This window comes from Panthera tigris, chromosome A1 (assembly GCF_018350195.1).
Source record: "Panthera tigris isolate Pti1 chromosome A1, P.tigris_Pti1_mat1.1, whole genome shotgun sequence".
In the NCBI taxonomy this organism is placed as follows: Eukaryota; Metazoa; Chordata; class Mammalia; order Carnivora; family Felidae; genus Panthera; species Panthera tigris.
The window spans coordinates 14,244,771-14,262,736 of NC_056660.1; the positions used below are offsets into that span (position 1 = coordinate 14,244,771).

General features: G+C 36.7%; 1 protein-coding gene across 8 annotated transcripts in view; it reads left to right on the forward strand.

The window, feature by feature from the left end:
- Positions 1-17,966, forward strand: part of NBEA (neurobeachin) — a 678,339-nt gene that overhangs the window by 559,960 nt on the left and 100,413 nt on the right. For all 8 annotated transcript variants that reach the window (XM_042998658.1, XM_042998776.1, XM_042998897.1 and 5 more), the window contains 2 exons: positions 1,081-1,196; positions 10,944-11,056. In XM_042998658.1, the coding sequence (XP_042854592.1) occupies positions 1,081-1,196; positions 10,944-11,056 (229 nt within the window). The remainder of the gene's footprint in view (positions 1-1,080; positions 1,197-10,943; positions 11,057-17,966) is intronic.

The window sequence follows — 17,966 nt, forward strand, 5'->3', positions numbered from 1 at the left end:
CCTTTTTACATAAACACAATGAACCTCAGGAAGTTCATAATTTACGCAGATTGTCCTGATTTTACTCCCTTGAGCTATTCCTGTGTCCCTTCTTCTGAATTCATATGTTTTCAAAGTTCCCGGCTCGTTTTTTTACATCGTTAGAGGGATATGTACAGCGTAGGTAGAGGCTGTACTCCCATGCACACTCTTTGCGGAGGCCTGCCACAATAACACAACTGTATCCATATATAAAGTTCAGTGGCAGCCATTATTATATGAGGTTTAAATCAAATGCTTACAAGCTGGCACCTGACGACCTGCCTACGTAGCTTATTAGCATGGAGTAGATTTGCTATATTGTTCACAAGCTACTTTTACTTATCTTGAGTGTAGTTTCACTTTTTTTGGTCTTGTTGACTTGTAAAATACCCATTTGCAGCCATATTATACAAAAAGGTGTTTTCATTGGATAAAGAAGATGTGGTATATATACAATGGAGTATTACCCAGCAGTCAAAAAGAATGAAATCTTGCCATTTGCAACTATGTGGATGGAACTGGAGGGTATTATGCTAAGTGAAATTAGTCAGAGAAAGATAAATATCATATGATTTCACTCATATGAGGACTTTAAGAGACAAAACAGATGAACATAGGGGAAGGGAAGCAAAAATAATATAAAAACAGGGAGGGGAACAAAAACATAAGAGCCTCTTAAATATGGAGAACAAACAGAGGGTTCCTGGAATGGGTGTGGGGGGGGGATGGGCTAAATGGGTAAGGGGCATTAAGGAATCTACTCCTGAAATCATTGTTGCAGTATATGCTAACTAACTTGGATGTAAATTAAAAAATAAAAAATTTTAAAAAGGTGTTTTCATATTGGTTTATTCTGAATAACTAAATGTATCTTTTCTATGGTAGAATTTTGAAAGATTGCTAATATCTGCAATTAAAATGTATTTTTTAATCTACCTAAGGATAAACCATTAATTATTTTAAGTGGATTGATACCAAACCAATGTATTAGTTAATACTGATTTTTAAAAGGCATGAGTTAAAAGAGACTATGTTTGTTATGGTTTGCTTCATTTCTAGGAGGATATCACTGGCCACCCCTCGCCAGCTTTACAAATCTTCCAACATGACTCAGCGTTGGCAAAGAAGGGAAATTTCCAACTTCGAATACTTGATGTTTCTTAATACTATAGCAGGTAAGACATCTCATTCTTTAATTTCATAATACATTTGTGTTCATCAAAAGCATTGGTAATATGACTTGATGGAATGCATTTTTTTTTCTTGGAATTCAAATACAGATTAGAATAAATGTGGGAGCACTCACGTTAGATGTTATCAGAAATGGTACAAGCTGGCACTGAGGTTTTAGATGCATTTGTTGTTGAAGAGCCTTTTCCTTGCTCCCCTTTGCCATTTCCTTTGCTGACAGCTTTGTCTGAAGGTTTATTAGAGTCAACAAACCATTGCCAGAAAGTGTCTGGAAATAATAATGGGAAAATGTAATTTCCCTACTTTGTCATTCTCGGCAATAGCAGCTAGACAGGAGAATAACAACAGGATTCTGCCTAGTACAGATGTCACCTGGATTATGGCATGATTGGGTTACAGGATCTTTTCTTCTTAAAATCTTCGAATAAAAATATAAAATCAGATTGCATTTCTAAATGATGAGTAACTGCCATCAACCTCAGCAGTACTGTGCCTGCAAATTAAAAGAAGGTAGTGGCTTTGTTTTCCTGTTAAATCATTGGCTGTCTGTGGTTAAACATATTTATGAGATTTAAGTGCCTCTTTCTTTTTTCCTAAATTAAGTTCCAAAAGCCCTTATTCATGTTGAATTACAAAAAAGTTTACCTCTATAAATCAGGCTCTGCAAAAACTTCTTGGAATAACATGAATTGAAGTAACTATATAAACACATATGCTCCCCTTTGGTTCTTGTTCTATTACGAATGAAGGCTCAGAGCCATGAATTTAGAGACATGTTCTCTGAATAATTGCTTAAAAAGGATAACTGTGTAATATTACTCTTCTTAAATCAATCACATATGTGTGAATATGGATGCTATAGGGGTACACATAGTAAATATGGGTGATGCAGATATATATTAGATAGGCAAGAGAACACAATTTGTGAACAAAAGGGATAAAAAAGTTGTTGAAAATGTCTTTACATTTTAATCATTTAATACATATTGTAATGTAATGCCTTTGTGAATAGGACACTAGAGGTACAACCAAAGGTCTATTACGTAAATTAAATTTTATTGTATATTGTATACACACATCTCCATCCTCTACGTGTATCTTCATGATATATTCATGTCTTTCGTATATATAATATATATGTGTATATATATGTATATACACATATATATGTCAGTAAACATGATGTTTATATCTTAAAGAAACCTATTTGCTCCCTTAAAGATACAAGAAACAGGTTATACTGTTTAATTGGCACATATTGTGTCCATGTACAGATAGAGTGAACTTAAATATCTGAAATATAAAAACCTTCACTAGCATAGCAGGTAACCACATGATGTAGCAGAAAGAAGCTTCAGTGCCAAAGAGAAGAAGGATAGAATCTGAGGTGTGCCAACTCTGTCCTAGAGCATAGATGGAATTTCAGGGTGTAACCCTGTCCTGGACTTCGCTCTTTCAGTAACCATATTTAATCTGTTTACATCTGTTGTATCAAGTGATACGTTTGGTCATATATTGTCTCATTTTATACTATTTAAAAAATTTTTGTATTCTTTTGTTTTTCTTTGGCCTTATAAAATTTCTCCCATTTGTTAGTGACTGTAGGAATCCTGCTATTAATTCTCCTAGAGATATGTTTACATTTTTAAAAACCCTCTAAAGTATATTTTCCTTATTTTTGAAGTCAAATATGAATCAGCAGTTTTAATTACTCCTATATAAGAACTTAAAGTCAATTTACTTCTTGTTCACTGCTTATTTTTGTCAATATGATTTACTACCCAGAATCTATGTTCTTCTGGAACTCATATTTTTTGGAGTCCCTATATTTTGCATATTATGAAGGATTTCAAACTCTACTAAAATTTTCTCCTTGTTAATGCAGTACATCATTTTCAGCTACATGGATCTTTACCTGATTTTTAGGATAATGTTTGGTCTCTTTACATTTTTCTGCAGTGTTTTTCCATATTCCCTGTGTTAGGCTTCTCTGTTATCTATGCTTGAGAGATCTATCAAGGCTAATTGTCTACCATATGTCATGGATGGGCATAAGATTTTTTTCCTTGGCTGTGTTAACTATTTGGAGCTGTTGTATATAAAACTGGAAGACAGGGTGATATACCTCACTCACAGTTCAGTTTCCAGTCGAGCTGGCATTTATATTAAACTGTTCTGCCATTCTAAGGTGGGTTTCTTGCTGTCTTTCTGGATGGAATGTGGTCTAGTTCATTGTTCTAAAGGACTCTTCTAGTCTCCATCCCTTCCTACTACATTTCACTGATGTCAGATACACTTCCCACAATATGGTACAGTACCGCCTATAACCACCGCCTACCCCATGCCTGTTGCTGTCTGGGAGTTTCTTTCTCTGTCAAGCTCTGGAAAGATTGCAGTCTGGATAAGATAACATTGTGTTCCCATCTGTAAGCTATACCTGAGCAATACAGACACTGTTTTTTTCCTGGTTGGGACAGTCTTTGGGTTTCTGAGCCAGAGCATGCAGATCCTAAGGGATGTCTCAGTGTCATTCTGCTCTCTTTTGAATCACTGGGGTCTGTTTCATTTGATGACATAAAGAATGTATAGGCCACTGGCTTTTTAAAAAAAGAATTCATTGGGCCTTTCCTTTATAATGATCATATCTAAACATTGAAGCCCGTCTGTTGTAGACGGCGGGATAAAATGAAGTATAAAATTGGGACTAGGAGCTCAGAGCACTTACAACTGGATGGGTAAATGAACTATACATAAATAAGAGAGCATTTTAAGACAGCTGATGTTAAGTGCTGAATAAGTGCTGTAAATAATGAATGCTCTGAGAGCTAAGCAGAGTGGAGGAATTTTAAATATGTGTTTGTCTGGGGAGGAAAAAAAGAGCAGAGCTTTACAAATATTTCTGCCGGTTGGACATGTGATGTGTTCAGTGGACATGGGTATTGTATCTTGGCTCAGAGCAGAGAATATTGGAGCTATCGGTAAGAGCCAGATTGTAAAGAGCCTGATCTTAGACTCTTAAGAGGTCAGTATGGTTTTGGAGTAGAAGGGGACACAATATAGAGTTTTAGGAAAATGAAACTGATGACTATGTATGGCCTGAATCGGAAATAAGATAGCCTACAGTTAGGGAGAGCTGTTGATAGGAGTGTATTACAGGTCTCTAGATACGAAGCCAATGTGTTCAGTTTTTTAGTAAATAGTCGCTGAACACACACTCTGGTTCTGACACTGCAGGGGAAACTAGAGTGTGGTTTCTGCCTTTGAAAAGATGATGGCGTAGTTGGCAAAACACATACGCACACCAGCAATTCCACGAAAAAGTGATAATTATTAGAACAGGAGAACATACAAAGCCATTTGGGGTCACAGAACTAGAAGGCATTACTTGTAACTAAGAGATCAGGGAAAGCTTTTCATAGGTAACACTTAAATTGAAAAGTGTAATATAAGAAGTCACTGGAATCACGTCTGTAGGGGAGTGAAGAAAGTGGAACTCAGCAGAAAGAGAAATTGAAGCCCAAGGCAGTGCAGAAAAGGCAAGGGAGACAGGAGCTAGAAGTTCAGAGTTGTCTTGCCTTGAAGCAAGGTGGCCAGGCCTTCATTACCTCCTCCACACTGCTATCGCTGGATGCAGACTCCTGGGAAGGAGACAGGATCTTGTGTGAGAGGGCTTTCTTCTGATGCTGGCGACTCCTGGAGAGGGACTTGGCCGAGCACCACCAGCCACACCGTCAACTCCAGCAACATGGCCACCAAGCCAGCATCCTCCAGGATACCAGTGGTTCTCAGAATCACGTGGAGGGCTTACTAAAACAAGGATCGTTGAACCCCATCCCCAGAGCTTCTGACTCAGTAGCTTGAGGGTGGGGCTCAAGAATTTGCATTCCTAACAAGTTTCCAGGTGATGCTGATACCACTGGTCTAGGGCCCACACTTTGAGAACCATTGCACCACCTCTATATTCCTTAAAAGATATACCCCTTAGAGGGGGGCTACTGGGTAACTCAGTCAGTTAGGCATCTGACTTTTGACCTCTGCTCGGGTCATGATCTCCCGGTTTGTGACTTCGAGGCCCTCATCAGGCTCCATGCTGACAACGTGGAGCGTGCTTGGGATTCTCTTTCTCTGCTCTCCTCCACTCTGTCTCTCTCAAAGTAAATAAACTTAAAAAAAATAAATAAAAGATATACCTAAAGATAATTGTATTAATCCTCCATAGCACTCATATCTTCTATAGCACTGTCTATATCATATATTTTGGCATTTATGCTAATTTGTCCATAGCATTTTATGTGTATATTTCATCTCTCTAATGAGATTATGAGATTGCTACAGAAAAAAAGCAAGTTTTGCTAAGTAAATACCCATTAAATTGAACTGATTTATACTTAGGCTTTGCAAGTGTTTTGCTCGATTGTGTGATCTGTTATATGAATTTATGAGAATTGCTGGATGAGAGATTCTTTAAATTTCCTGGATTAAAGAGAAGATTTACAAAGTGCCTGGGTGGCTCAGTGGGTAACACTTGATCTGATTCTTGATCTCGGCTCAGGTTGTGATCTCACAGGTTTGTGAGTTCGAACCCTGCATCAGGTTTTATGCTGACAGTGTAGAGCCTGCTTGGGATTCTCTCTCTCCCTCTCTCTCTGCCTCTCTCTCTCAAAATAAATACATAAACTTAAAAGAATGAAAAATAAAGTAGAAAAGTTACAGGATGGGAATCTGGAAAGAAGATTGGCTTCACATTTTTAAAAATACAGGCTAATGTGACTTAGTAAATTTACATTTTCTGTAAAAAAGCATTTTGGTTCCTGTCTTACACTCTCAGACTCAACCTTTTTTCTCCAAAATATTGTTTTAGCATGACATATATAATACATTTATGCCCCATTTCTTGTTCTTCATATTTTGAGGTCTGTCATACTTGGCCAATTTTGCTTTTCTCCTTTCAAGATGCTTTTAAAAATAAGATTCTGTATAAAGCATACAGCAACAGTGTCTTAGTATTAATGCATTATTAGATTTTTTTAGACCCTCATGTGATACATGTATATATACATAATTGCATATAAATAAGCACACATTTTATTATATATAGGTGAGTTTTGTAAAGATACTTTACATGAAAAGTTTATCAAAAATTCTGAAAACATACTATTTTTAAAAGACACCTAAAAACTCACAGATATTTTCATGGCCTTTATTTTGTTCTCCTTATAAATCTAATAAATATTCATTATAGAAAATTGGAAATATAAATGAACTCACTCATAAGCCTAGCCGTATATATCACATTAACAATTTTGGTGGCTTTTTTCTTTTTTCTTTTTCCATGTGTGCCTGTCTCATTGGGAACCTGCTACAAATGCAGGTTCGGATTCTATTTTTTTGATTTCATTAAATGTTCTTGGGAAGACATGATTTTTAAAACTGCATGAAAGTCCAGCTCAGGACTCTGGTATAATTTATGTAACGATTTCTGAAACACATGGTTTGGTTTTGTTTTGTTTTGTTTTGTTTTGTTTTGTTTTGTTTTGTTTTCAAGGAACATTAAGTTTTGGAAGACTTACGTAGAAGAATTTTTTCTTTTCTTTTTTATTTTTTTTACATGTAGAAGAATTTTAATAATGCTTAGAGTTCAAATAAAGTATGGTTTCAACCTTTAATTCCTGGAGTTGACCCGATTTCTGTTCATTGTGTTCTGAAAGATACAACCTATGCCTCATTTTATACCTTATTAGATGCTACCATGAACAAGATGTTAAAACCTGGCATTCTTGCATTTAAGAAAATAGCAGAGTGATTGCTAACATAGCTTTGTCTAAATGATTCTGTTAGGTCTGAGGATTTTTCTAAAGGTTTTCGAGTTGTGTTTCATATGATCAGCTAATGAATTCAGCACAACTTCCCCAACCCCAACCTTTTTCTCCTGTTTAGCATTTTCCACTTTTTTACTCTGTGATGTACAAGCCCTCCCTGGTTAATTATGTATATATTTAGCTACTGCATGTGTTGGGCTTATTATTGTCATCTAATTAGATGTAACTTGAACTGCTTGCTTCTAGAAAAATCATTAAAAATTCTTTCCTAATGACCTAGAGATGACAAAATGTCTGTAAAGTGTGAAGAAGCAGACAAGCACAGGAACATCGCTCTTAAAGAGTGTTAATCCAGATGCTGCAATCATCTAATTAAACAATATTTTGCTGTCATTAACATTTTCACCAAGGAATTGCAGTTATAATTTCTTTGTCAGCTGTCTCTAGATCACTTTACCTTCAAAACTAAAGTGCCATATAAAAACATTAAATTGGATGGTTTAATTAAAAAGTTTTTTTCTTTAAATGAAGAAACATATCCAGTGTTTCTGAGATCTCATTTACTGTGCTTCACTTTTATTGTTTGAGTAGATTAGTGTCATAGGCTTGCAATATTTAATATTCATCTTCTCAGATAAAACCTTATGAGCATAGTTAGTAAAAAAAAAAAAAATCAGCACTTACCACTGCTGGAAAAAAAAGAACCCTACCAATTACAGCATAAGGTTATTTACTAAATTTCAATTATCCTTAAAAAAAAAAAAAAACCAAAATATAAAAAACAAAAAAACAGAACAGTTGATAAGTAGGTTCCTCTAAGTGCCAGAACCTAATAGGTATTACTTTGGAAACATTTCATTTTTTTTTTTAATTTAGTAAAGTCTTTTTGTTTGTTTGTTTGTTTCACTAAGGTGTTTAGTAAAATAATTAAGTAACATGCTAATTTATGAATGCAGAATCCCAAAGTACCATTTAATTATTCTTTTTCATCCATGTGATTTTTAAATACATTGTACATTTTTCATTTAAATAAAAAATATCCATATTGCAAGGCTTTTAAGTGAAAATTTTTATTTAAAAAGGTTTGACTATAACTGTATAAGTACATTTATTTATAAAATTTTTTTGTATTTATTAGAATTTAAATGGTGCTATCAGCCTTCGTAATTTAAATATTGCTAAATTTTCCTAAGAATTTATTTTGAAATAACCTTCCAAAGATCATTAAAAGTGAATTACAAAACATGTTGCAGAGAGCAATTTCATAAACTGTGAGTGTTGGCATCCATCAATGTTGTGTGTGTATTTTAAAGATAATGCTTGCTTTCTTTGTTCTTTTTCCAGAAATACTATTCTATCATTTCCTATATTATAAAGTCACTTCTATTAAAAAGCTGGTATCTTCAAATATGGTCTCTATTTTTATGCTTTTTGCATTTATATGATACATTTAAGTACTGAGTCAAGAGAAATTGGCTTTTTATTTATTTTATCTTGAGAGGTGTTTTTTTCCCCTTAGTGTATATGGTATAAAACTTTATCAGAAAATTTAAAAACAATTATGATATCTAATTTTCAACTAATTCATTTTTATGAATAATATAAATGTATGTTACATAAATAATAGCAACATTATTCTATGAAAATACACTCATTTAGTGGAAGACCTATTTGTCATTGAAACCGACAGATTTTTAAGTAGAATGGTAACCCAGAAAACGACAAAGCCTTAAATATGCCATGGGCCCAGTTAGAATCCCAGAAATAGCTCTGCTTAACCAATCTAGACTCTCTGTCTATATTCCACGTGTAGGAAAAAATATGGATAGTAATCAGGTGTCCTAGGTTAACATATACATGAGCTGTCAATAATACATTTAAAATTTTATACTTTTATACTTTGTACTTTGCAGTGATACTGGTTTGGCAGAAAATGTTCATGCACAAGACTTTAATAAAGGTTCCAAATTCTTATTTATTCTCATCAGTACTATTCTTCCCAGTAGACTTACACACATAAAACAGGTGCATTCATTGGCCGAGCTGTCTAGCTGCAGACATTTGCCTCATGGTTCACCATGTCACTCTGTCTCGTATGTAGTGCATTGCCTTTGCACGGTCCTCATCCGCCAAGAGACCATCCTGCAACTTTCCTTTTTCACTTGGCTGTTTGTTCACCTTTTAAAATTTGGTTCATTTTATGCCATTTTTATCATATGTGTATTCATTCCTTCCACAGACATTTATTGGCAAACAGTGTGTTTGAGATTAAAAATGAAACAAAACCCTAGACTCTACATTCGTGAGTGTGCAGAGTAATGGGGAAGCAGACAAGTAAACGTGCATTAGGGGCAACTTACATCTGTGTGAGTGCTGTGGTGGGGGAAGGTAGGGGAGCCCGAACCTGCCCCTCACCTCATTCCGGGGAAGTGCTGTCTACAGGTCACCTACGTCTATAATACGTACCGACATCAATGCACACACCTAAAACAATATGTCATTTTTGTTGTAAAATATAGATTCACAGGTAAAATAGTCACCCAGTAAAATGTGTATGAAATGAATGAATTAGTTTGATCTGATGCTTGCAATAGCACATTTAGTTCTCCCTTGGATTATAGTTCGTTTTTTTTTTTTCTATTTCACAATCACAATTACCAATTGCTGCAGGAAGTAGGTATCATTTAATGACAATTCTTGATGACAAACGATAACGTATGCATATCTATGTTACTGTCGTGCTATATGTGGTGTGTGCACTAAAGCATTCTGGATGAAATCCATACAAATGGATATAAATTATATTAAATCCATGTAAACCATCACGAAGTACTGGTGAAATCACTCTTTTCTATGAATTTGAATGGAAGTTTAGAAAGTTGCCCATGACCAGATTATGACATATTTTTACCTTAAAAAAAAAAACAAAACAAAAAAACAAAACAAAACAAAACAAAAAACTTGTCCAACAAAAGTTTTCTTTGGCCCCTGTTTCTTTAATAGCGATTCTCTTAATTCCCTCTGCTCACATGTTATTTCAGTACCAGTTTATGAGGGCAAGCCAATGCTGTGCTTTCCCTAAACTTTCCACCTTCCCGCTGTGCTTCAGTGAAACTCGTAAGTCATTCTAGGAAAAAATAAATGGCAAACCCAACCAAAGGTCCAGCAGTTGTCCCCTAAAGTGAAATAACATAATCCATAATGTGTGGGACATCTGCCTCTGAACTTTTTCATTCTGGCTTCAGAGTACTCCCGTGAGCCCTTCTCAAGTGATCCTTAGAACCCTTGGTATAAGCTCAATGTAGCATTCTGTACACTGGCAATATAATTTCTAGGTATATAGTCATTGGAGTAGAATACCGTCACATAACCTGCAAATGTACAGGTCGGCAGGAGGACCTCATCCATGATCACTTTTAGGAATCTTCACCAGCAGGGAGGGCTCTGCTCTTCAGGCCCGTCATATCGTCATCACAGCCGGCAGCGAAGCAATGGAGAAGGGAGGCGCCCGCGTGGCGGCGGGTTGTAGTGGGTCAAGACAAGGAGTGGGGCAAATCACTTCTCCTCATGTTCTATAGATTCGAACCTCTGAGTGCCATGCCCACAGCTGCCTGTGAGGAAGGTTGAGAAATGTGGTCTAGCCCAAGAAGATAAATCAATGACGATCAACAGCTAACAGTCTCTCCCACAAGCTTCTATTATGAAAAGTCATTCTAGTTACTTGTTTCTTAATTATTATTGAGTGAATTCACTTGAAACACATTGTTGCTAGAGTGCTTTTTATTAAACAAAGACGCAGTTCAATAAACAAGTTACTCTTTTCTGAAATCCAGTAGTTTCTTATATAAGAACAGAAACGATTTCATAAGCAATTCGTGGGTACAGATTTTCATTTCTCTTTTTCTTTGCTAGGACGGACATATAATGACCTGAACCAATATCCTGTGTTTCCATGGGTATTAACAAACTACGAATCAGAAGAATTGGACTTGACTCTCCCAGGAAACTTCAGGGATCTATCAAAGGTAACTTTGTTAATTTTCTTCATAAGACTTTATTCTAAAAGCGTTCCTACCAGGTATATTTGTCAGAAGTAAACCTGCATCTTCTTTTGTGGTCTGTGACTAAAGCACATCAATTCTTAGCATAGGAACTAAGCTGTAAGAGGATAACTTTGTACTAGCATCGACAAAATGAAATGCATACTTGAGAAAAAGCAGATGTAAGGAGAGGTTGCTCACATATCCTTGGTTTCAAAGGTCAAAGTAAAAAAAAAAACCTGAAATTAGAACAAAATATTATGGTAAATTATTTCTATGATATATTTCTTAGGTGATAAGACATATCATCTTGACCATCTGCACACACACACTATGTAGGGAAACATAATAGTGAAAAAAAGTAGGGCACAGTAATTTATCAAGGATCTGTTAAGATACAAGAGAGAAGATTTGGCCCCAAAAAATGGCAAGAAAAAATACATAATGGTGGATAAGAATAAAAAAGCAAGTTTTCGGTTAGTCTACCTCATTTATCCAGAGAAAACTTCAGTGGGTTACTAAATTATTTGAAGTGCAGTGAAAAATTAGGAACTAAGCCCCAAAATGCTTCTCTGGAGCCTAAGCTGATGTCAGAGCCAGACCCTAAAGTTTACACATACACTTCAGCCATTTTAAGCCCCAGCTCATTCACTCTGAATTTCGCTCTCTTTTCTATCATACTTTTTTTTTTTTTTTTGAGAGAGGGAGAGAGAGAGAAAGAGAGCAGAGCATGAACGAGCATGCCAGCAGGGGAGGGGCAAAGAGAGAGGGAGAGAGAGAATCTTAAGCAGCCTCCAGGACCAGCACAGAGCTGACGTGGGGCCTGATCTCAGGACCGTGAGGTCACAACCTGAACCGAAATCAAGTGTTGGATGCTGAACCGACTGAGCTACCCAGGCGCCCCTCTACCATTCTTGGTTGTCCGCTTTAGCATCCCACAGCAGGTTAGGGGGCACCCGTGTGTGCGTTTGGTTTGGGTGCAGGGAGGGCTGAGGGGCTCAGCAAGAGATGCATAAGCCCTGCAAGTCAGGGAAACATGCACTGTGGCCAATTTGAAAGTGATCCCACAGATAGTTTTTAACTCAGCACACCTTCTCTTGCCTCCTTTCTTACTTTTGGAAACTAGACCAAGGAGGTTGAAGTTCTGTATTACACGGCTTACTAGCTGTGTGACCTGATGTCACTTTCTCTTAGCCTTGGTTTCCACATTTGTAATGTGAGAATAGTACCATCCTAAGCCACACGGTTGCTAAGATCAAATGACACATGCATTTAAAGAATGTGACACTGGTACTTGGCACATTGAAGCACTTCGTGACTATTAGCTATTATTATCATACATGCAATATTTCTTAGCCTGTTTTTGAAGCCAGTGTACAAATATCTGCACATTCTTATCTGTCGTTCACTCTCTAGTTCTTTTATGTTTTGTGTGACCTCCTTATCGGATCTCTGTTGCTACCTCATTGCTAATTTTAGTTATGATGTTACAGGTTTGAAAGGGACCTGAAGAGACGAGTTAGCCAACATCTTACTGAGAATCACACATCTGGGAGAAAACAAAATGCTAGCAATTTAATTCTAATATGGTCTCAAATATAGTAATTTTTCCAGTCCAAATGAACTGAACAAAAGTCTTGCATCATTTACCATGGACGAGTAATTATTCAGGCCCTGGTAGATAGAAACAGTGTACTTCATGGGGCCTGCCCTCCCGGAGCAAATATAGTTATAAAGTATCTGAATCATGAAACCATTCTCTGCAAAATTGAATGATAAGGTATGATATTTTACAGAGAACTACATGAGAGGCAATAGGCAGTAGTTAGGAAAGGGAACCCCGGGTTCACATCCTAATTCTGCCAACTTACTGGCTTCAGGGTCTTAGACAAAGTTAATTTTCGTTTTGCCTCAGTTTCTTCACCTGTAAAATAGGGGCAATAATAATAGATGTGTTGTGAGGATTTGATGAGTTAGTAAGTGTAAAGAACTTAGGAGAGTTCTTGGCATTTCAACATTAGCTAACACCGTATGTCTAAAGATAGTGTAGTAAATCATTGATAGAGGTCATATACTTTGAATTATCTTTCAGATATTGATGATAAATAGAGATGCTATTACATTCATATTAGCATTAGAATGTGTGAAGATATGCATTTTTTGACATGACTTGCCAAGATTGTGGTGGAATCTTTGGGTGTGAAACAAAACCAAACTAACTCATCAGTGTGAGGATGAAAACTGTCAAAATGCTTCTTTTACACCATCTTGTCTGCATATGTTTTATTTAGCATCACTCAAGTGGCTGTTATATGCTAGTCACTATAAAATACACATACAATAAAATTTATAGTAGATTCTCAAGTAGTATGATATGCAGTATTAAAACCTCAAAAGCTGACTACCACTCTGGCTACTTTAGATTTTTTTTTTTAAGATTATTTTAAAAACAGGGCAAGAGGGTCTTTTGCTTTGAAATTAACTGGACTATTATGGCAGTAGGAAGCTTCTCAGTTAAGTTCCCTTTACTTCCTCCATTTATTCATTCATTTTTCAGTCAACAAATGTTTATCGTACCCCTGCTATATGTCAAGCACTGTACTGCATGAAAGAGTGTACAGGAGTTAATAAAACAGACTTAGTCTCAGCGCTTTTTGGAAAGAGTCCAGTCCAGAGCTGAGATGAAAACTCAGGTAGTTGCCAGAAATCTGAGGCCAGCATTTCTGACAATAGGTTGAGTGGGGACTGGACCAAATTGGAGAGTTCATGCTTAACTACTTGAAGACATTGGACTCAAATGTTCTTGAAACACTATCGCAACCAAAGAAAATACAGCCTTCATTATGATTAATATGGATTAGAGATGGCATATGGTAAAATATTTGCAAGTCATTGTAGATTTTTAATTTGCTCCTATAAAAAAGAGATAAATGAGGAGATCACTGTTTCTAAAGTAACTAGAATATGTAAACATTCTTCAGGTTTTTAGTGCTGATTCATTTAGTGTTCCTTTTGGCAGAGCATTTCCCTCTGTAACTCACACATGCTCACCTGATTGTATATAATGTTAAATAAGTAGAAGAGGTAAACAAACAAGGTGACGTGAATACTAACTATACGTTCGCAAGCATGGAGTCCTTCGTGTTGCGAACATTTGAACCCATGAGCTCTTAAAAGATAGATAGCTTTTTTTTTCTGCTATGTTCCATGCTTTACTAATCTGTTCCTTATATTCTGTCAGACAAACATGATAGGAAAATGTTAGCAAATTAAAGACTCCTGATGTGTTAATAAATTACCCTTGCATTGTTCCCATGCTTCATTGAATTTCTTAATAGGAACTTCGTACAAATGGACTAGAAACCCAAAACTATCCTGTATAAAAATCATTAATAAACAAGATTTTAATGTATGAAAATATTTTATATACCTAATAGGAAAGTGACATTTGAAGTATAATATTATAATTGGAAGGACAAACTACTATAGTGAAATATAATAGTAATGAGATGACCATTAAGAAGGACATGAAAGTCTTATTGGTATAATCAATACTACAAATGAAATATTTAATACAGAATTTGTTAATCTTCAAAAGCTCAAGGAAGAATTGGAATATCTGAATGATGTTATTAACCAGGAACCTTCTAAAAGGTCTCTAAAAGCAAAAGAAGTGTTCGTAAACAAAGATTGGGACCCGTGGAATAATTTCTAGCAGTGAATAATTCTACAGTTGGTTTCAGTAAGCACCTTTTTTAAAAATTTTTTTTTAATATTTATTTATTTTTGAGAGAGAGAGACAGCACGAGAGACAGAGGGGCAGAGAGAGGAGGAGACACAGAATCTGAAGCAGGCTCCAGGCTCTGAGCTGTCAGCATAGAGCCCGATGTGGGGCTTGAACTCAGAGAGTGCAAGATCATGACCTGAGCTGAAGTCAGCAGCTTAACCAACTGAGCCACCCAGGCGCCCCGTCAGTAAGCACCTTTGAAGCCCCAAATAATTTTCATGTTCTTTATTGTATAAAAAACATAAGAAGCTGTGAGGGGTTCCTGGGTGGCTCAGTCAGTTAAGCATCCGACTTCGTACCCGTGAGATCATGACCTGAGCCGAAGTCGGACGCTTAACTGACTGAGCCACCCAGAAACCCCTCACAACTTCTCCAATCTTGCAGTTTGTGGGTTTGAGCCCTGCGTCGGGCTCTGTGCTGACAGCTCGGAGCCTGGAGCCTGCTTCAGATTCTGTGTCTCCCTCTCTCTCTGCCCCTCCCCACTCGCACTCTGTCTCTCTCTCAAAAATAAATAAACGTTAAAAAAATAAGCTGTGAAATATACAATCCCTAGAAAATTGAATTTTTTTTCTTTCTTTATAATCCCACATTACACTGGCTTCATGAAATTCTATGTTGTTAGAACTTCTGAATGAAAGCTTGAGAAAACCCAGTTCATATTGGCTTGAACAATAAATCAGTGTTCTGACTGAAAATTCAGAGGCACGTTTGGTTTTCAGCGAGATCTTCAACAGTGATACATATAATAAAGGTTCTTTGGTTCTTTCCTTCTTCGGCTCTGCCTTCCCCACTTGGGCCTCAAAGTTCGTCTCCACTGAGTGGCCTCCAATAGCTCCAAGGACTCCCCTGCAAGTATTAAAATGGCTGTGTCAGTTGTTCTAAACCTCACATCATACAACCCAAAGGAAAAGAAAGCATCTCACCGAGTAGCGCTCATGGAAGACAGAAGAAACTTTTCTTTCCCAGAAATCCCAGAAAATGTCTCCTTATTTCTCATTGGTGCTGCTTAACAGGGAGGGGAATATGTTCACTGGAGATGAAATAAGCCAGTCGTTTCCCATGGTTGGAGCCAAAGGTAGAGTCAGGATCACACAAGACATCTGTCAGGGAATGATGAGGTGAACGTTGACCAAAGGGAATTTGGATTTCCATTCCCTAAAGAAAGAGGACTTAGTTGTGGTCAGCTCTCTGTTATAAAGTGTCGAGTACATTGTATCTGAGTTTCTTCTCTTCTATAATCTAGAGAGTAGCAAATAAATTACAGGTTTGTTTGCACACGCTACTATATAAAAGGAGCTTTTGCAAGGTGCTAAGAGGACCTTAATGTATAGTCCTCACCCTGGAGGAATATTCACTTGTTATGAGGGGAAAAAAGCCAATAGGCAATGGGTTTTTATTACATGCATACAATTTTAGTAGATGAACATCAGGTGGAATCAGAGATAAATTTGCCATAAAGCTAATGAAGCTTAAACTTCAAGGCCCCTCATGTTTCAGGGGCTTCCTATGCCTTGCCCCTCATTTTACGCTCATAGGCATAGGTTTATTTTCATAGAGAGCCCCCCTCCAACAAATTCCTAAGCCCTCTGGACTTCTTTTTCCTCTTCTTTAAAGTGAACACAGTACTATTTACATAATAGGGTCGTTGGAAGAATTAAACGCACTAAGGTAGGAAAAGCACGTAGCGTAATATCTAGCACACGGGTAGCATTCAGTGACTGGTAACTACAAAACACATTTCTATAACTGTCAGCTGAGGGCTCACTGTCTTCGGTACAATCGAAAAAAATAGAGAGAAAGATGGTTTGATTTAATTTTGTTCTAATAAAATAAAAAGCAATACCTTTTAATAAGATACAGAGTCATGGGGCACCCTGGGTGGCTCAGTCGGTTAAGCGTCCAACTTTGGCTCAGGTCATGATCTCGCAGTTTGTGGGTTTGAGCCCCGCGTCGGGCTCTGTGCTGACAGCTCGGAGCCCGGAGCCTGCTTCGGATTCTGTGTCTCCCTCTCTCTCTCTTCCTCTCCCCTGCTTGCACCCTGTCTCTATCTCAAAAATAAATAAACATTAAAAAAAAAAGATGCAAAGTGATATTCTCATGCAGAAAGTAATTGCTTTTCATCTCTTTAAATTGTCAAATTATCAAAACCTTAAACATCCAGATACTGAAGTTAAATGTTTATTGAAACTTGAGATGCACATTTATTTAGACTGAAATATTTTCTGACATTTATAATATTCATATTCTTTCTTTAACCCAGTTAATTGAACAAAGAGCACAGGAACAGTGAAAGTTCTTTATCAGTAAAATTTATTAGACCCCTCGTTTTGATTAGCCTTCACAGGTTGTAGTGTTATGTATTACCTGTACAAGGTAGAGGTTATGTTTATTGTTTGGCATGATGGACAGCAAATGAAACAATGTGTCATTGACTTATCTTTTCAGTACTCAACCAGTAGTGGGTGTCGACAATTTTTCCCTCCATGTATACAGATTTTCCTTATGGAGATGCAACGTTGTGGCAAAATCTATCTTAAAACATGATATATGCTAATGATTCAGTTATTCACATATACTCACACGAACCTTGCTCTTAAATTACAGTGGTTACATGGCTTTGACATGAAGCACAGCCTCTGCTCATTAAAGTGTAAATGGAATTTTCCTATTTCCCAGTCATGCCCTCTGATAAATGAAATAGTTTCATCACAAAGCCAAGTCCTGCTAATATTGACATGAGCGTTAAGACATCACACACACACACACACACACACACACACACACACACACACCCATTCACTGAGTGGAAAAAATATATTTTGTTAACACAGGAATTGTTTGACTGACAGATGATGATAAGCATAACCATTTTCCCAAATTATTATGCCACTTAAAAAAAGGAAGTGATAATGCCTCGAGGCTTTGAAATGTGATAATGCAAATGAACGCACTGAAGTGTGAATACTCTTCAGCCGTCCATCCATGATAGTACAGCCAAACGTCTATATACCATATAGAAGAGAGTTTACCTTGTTAGGTGTGGGGGGTGCTCCATTCAGCAATGTGGCACAAGTTTCTATCGTTATTTTATCTTTTCTTTTTCATCTT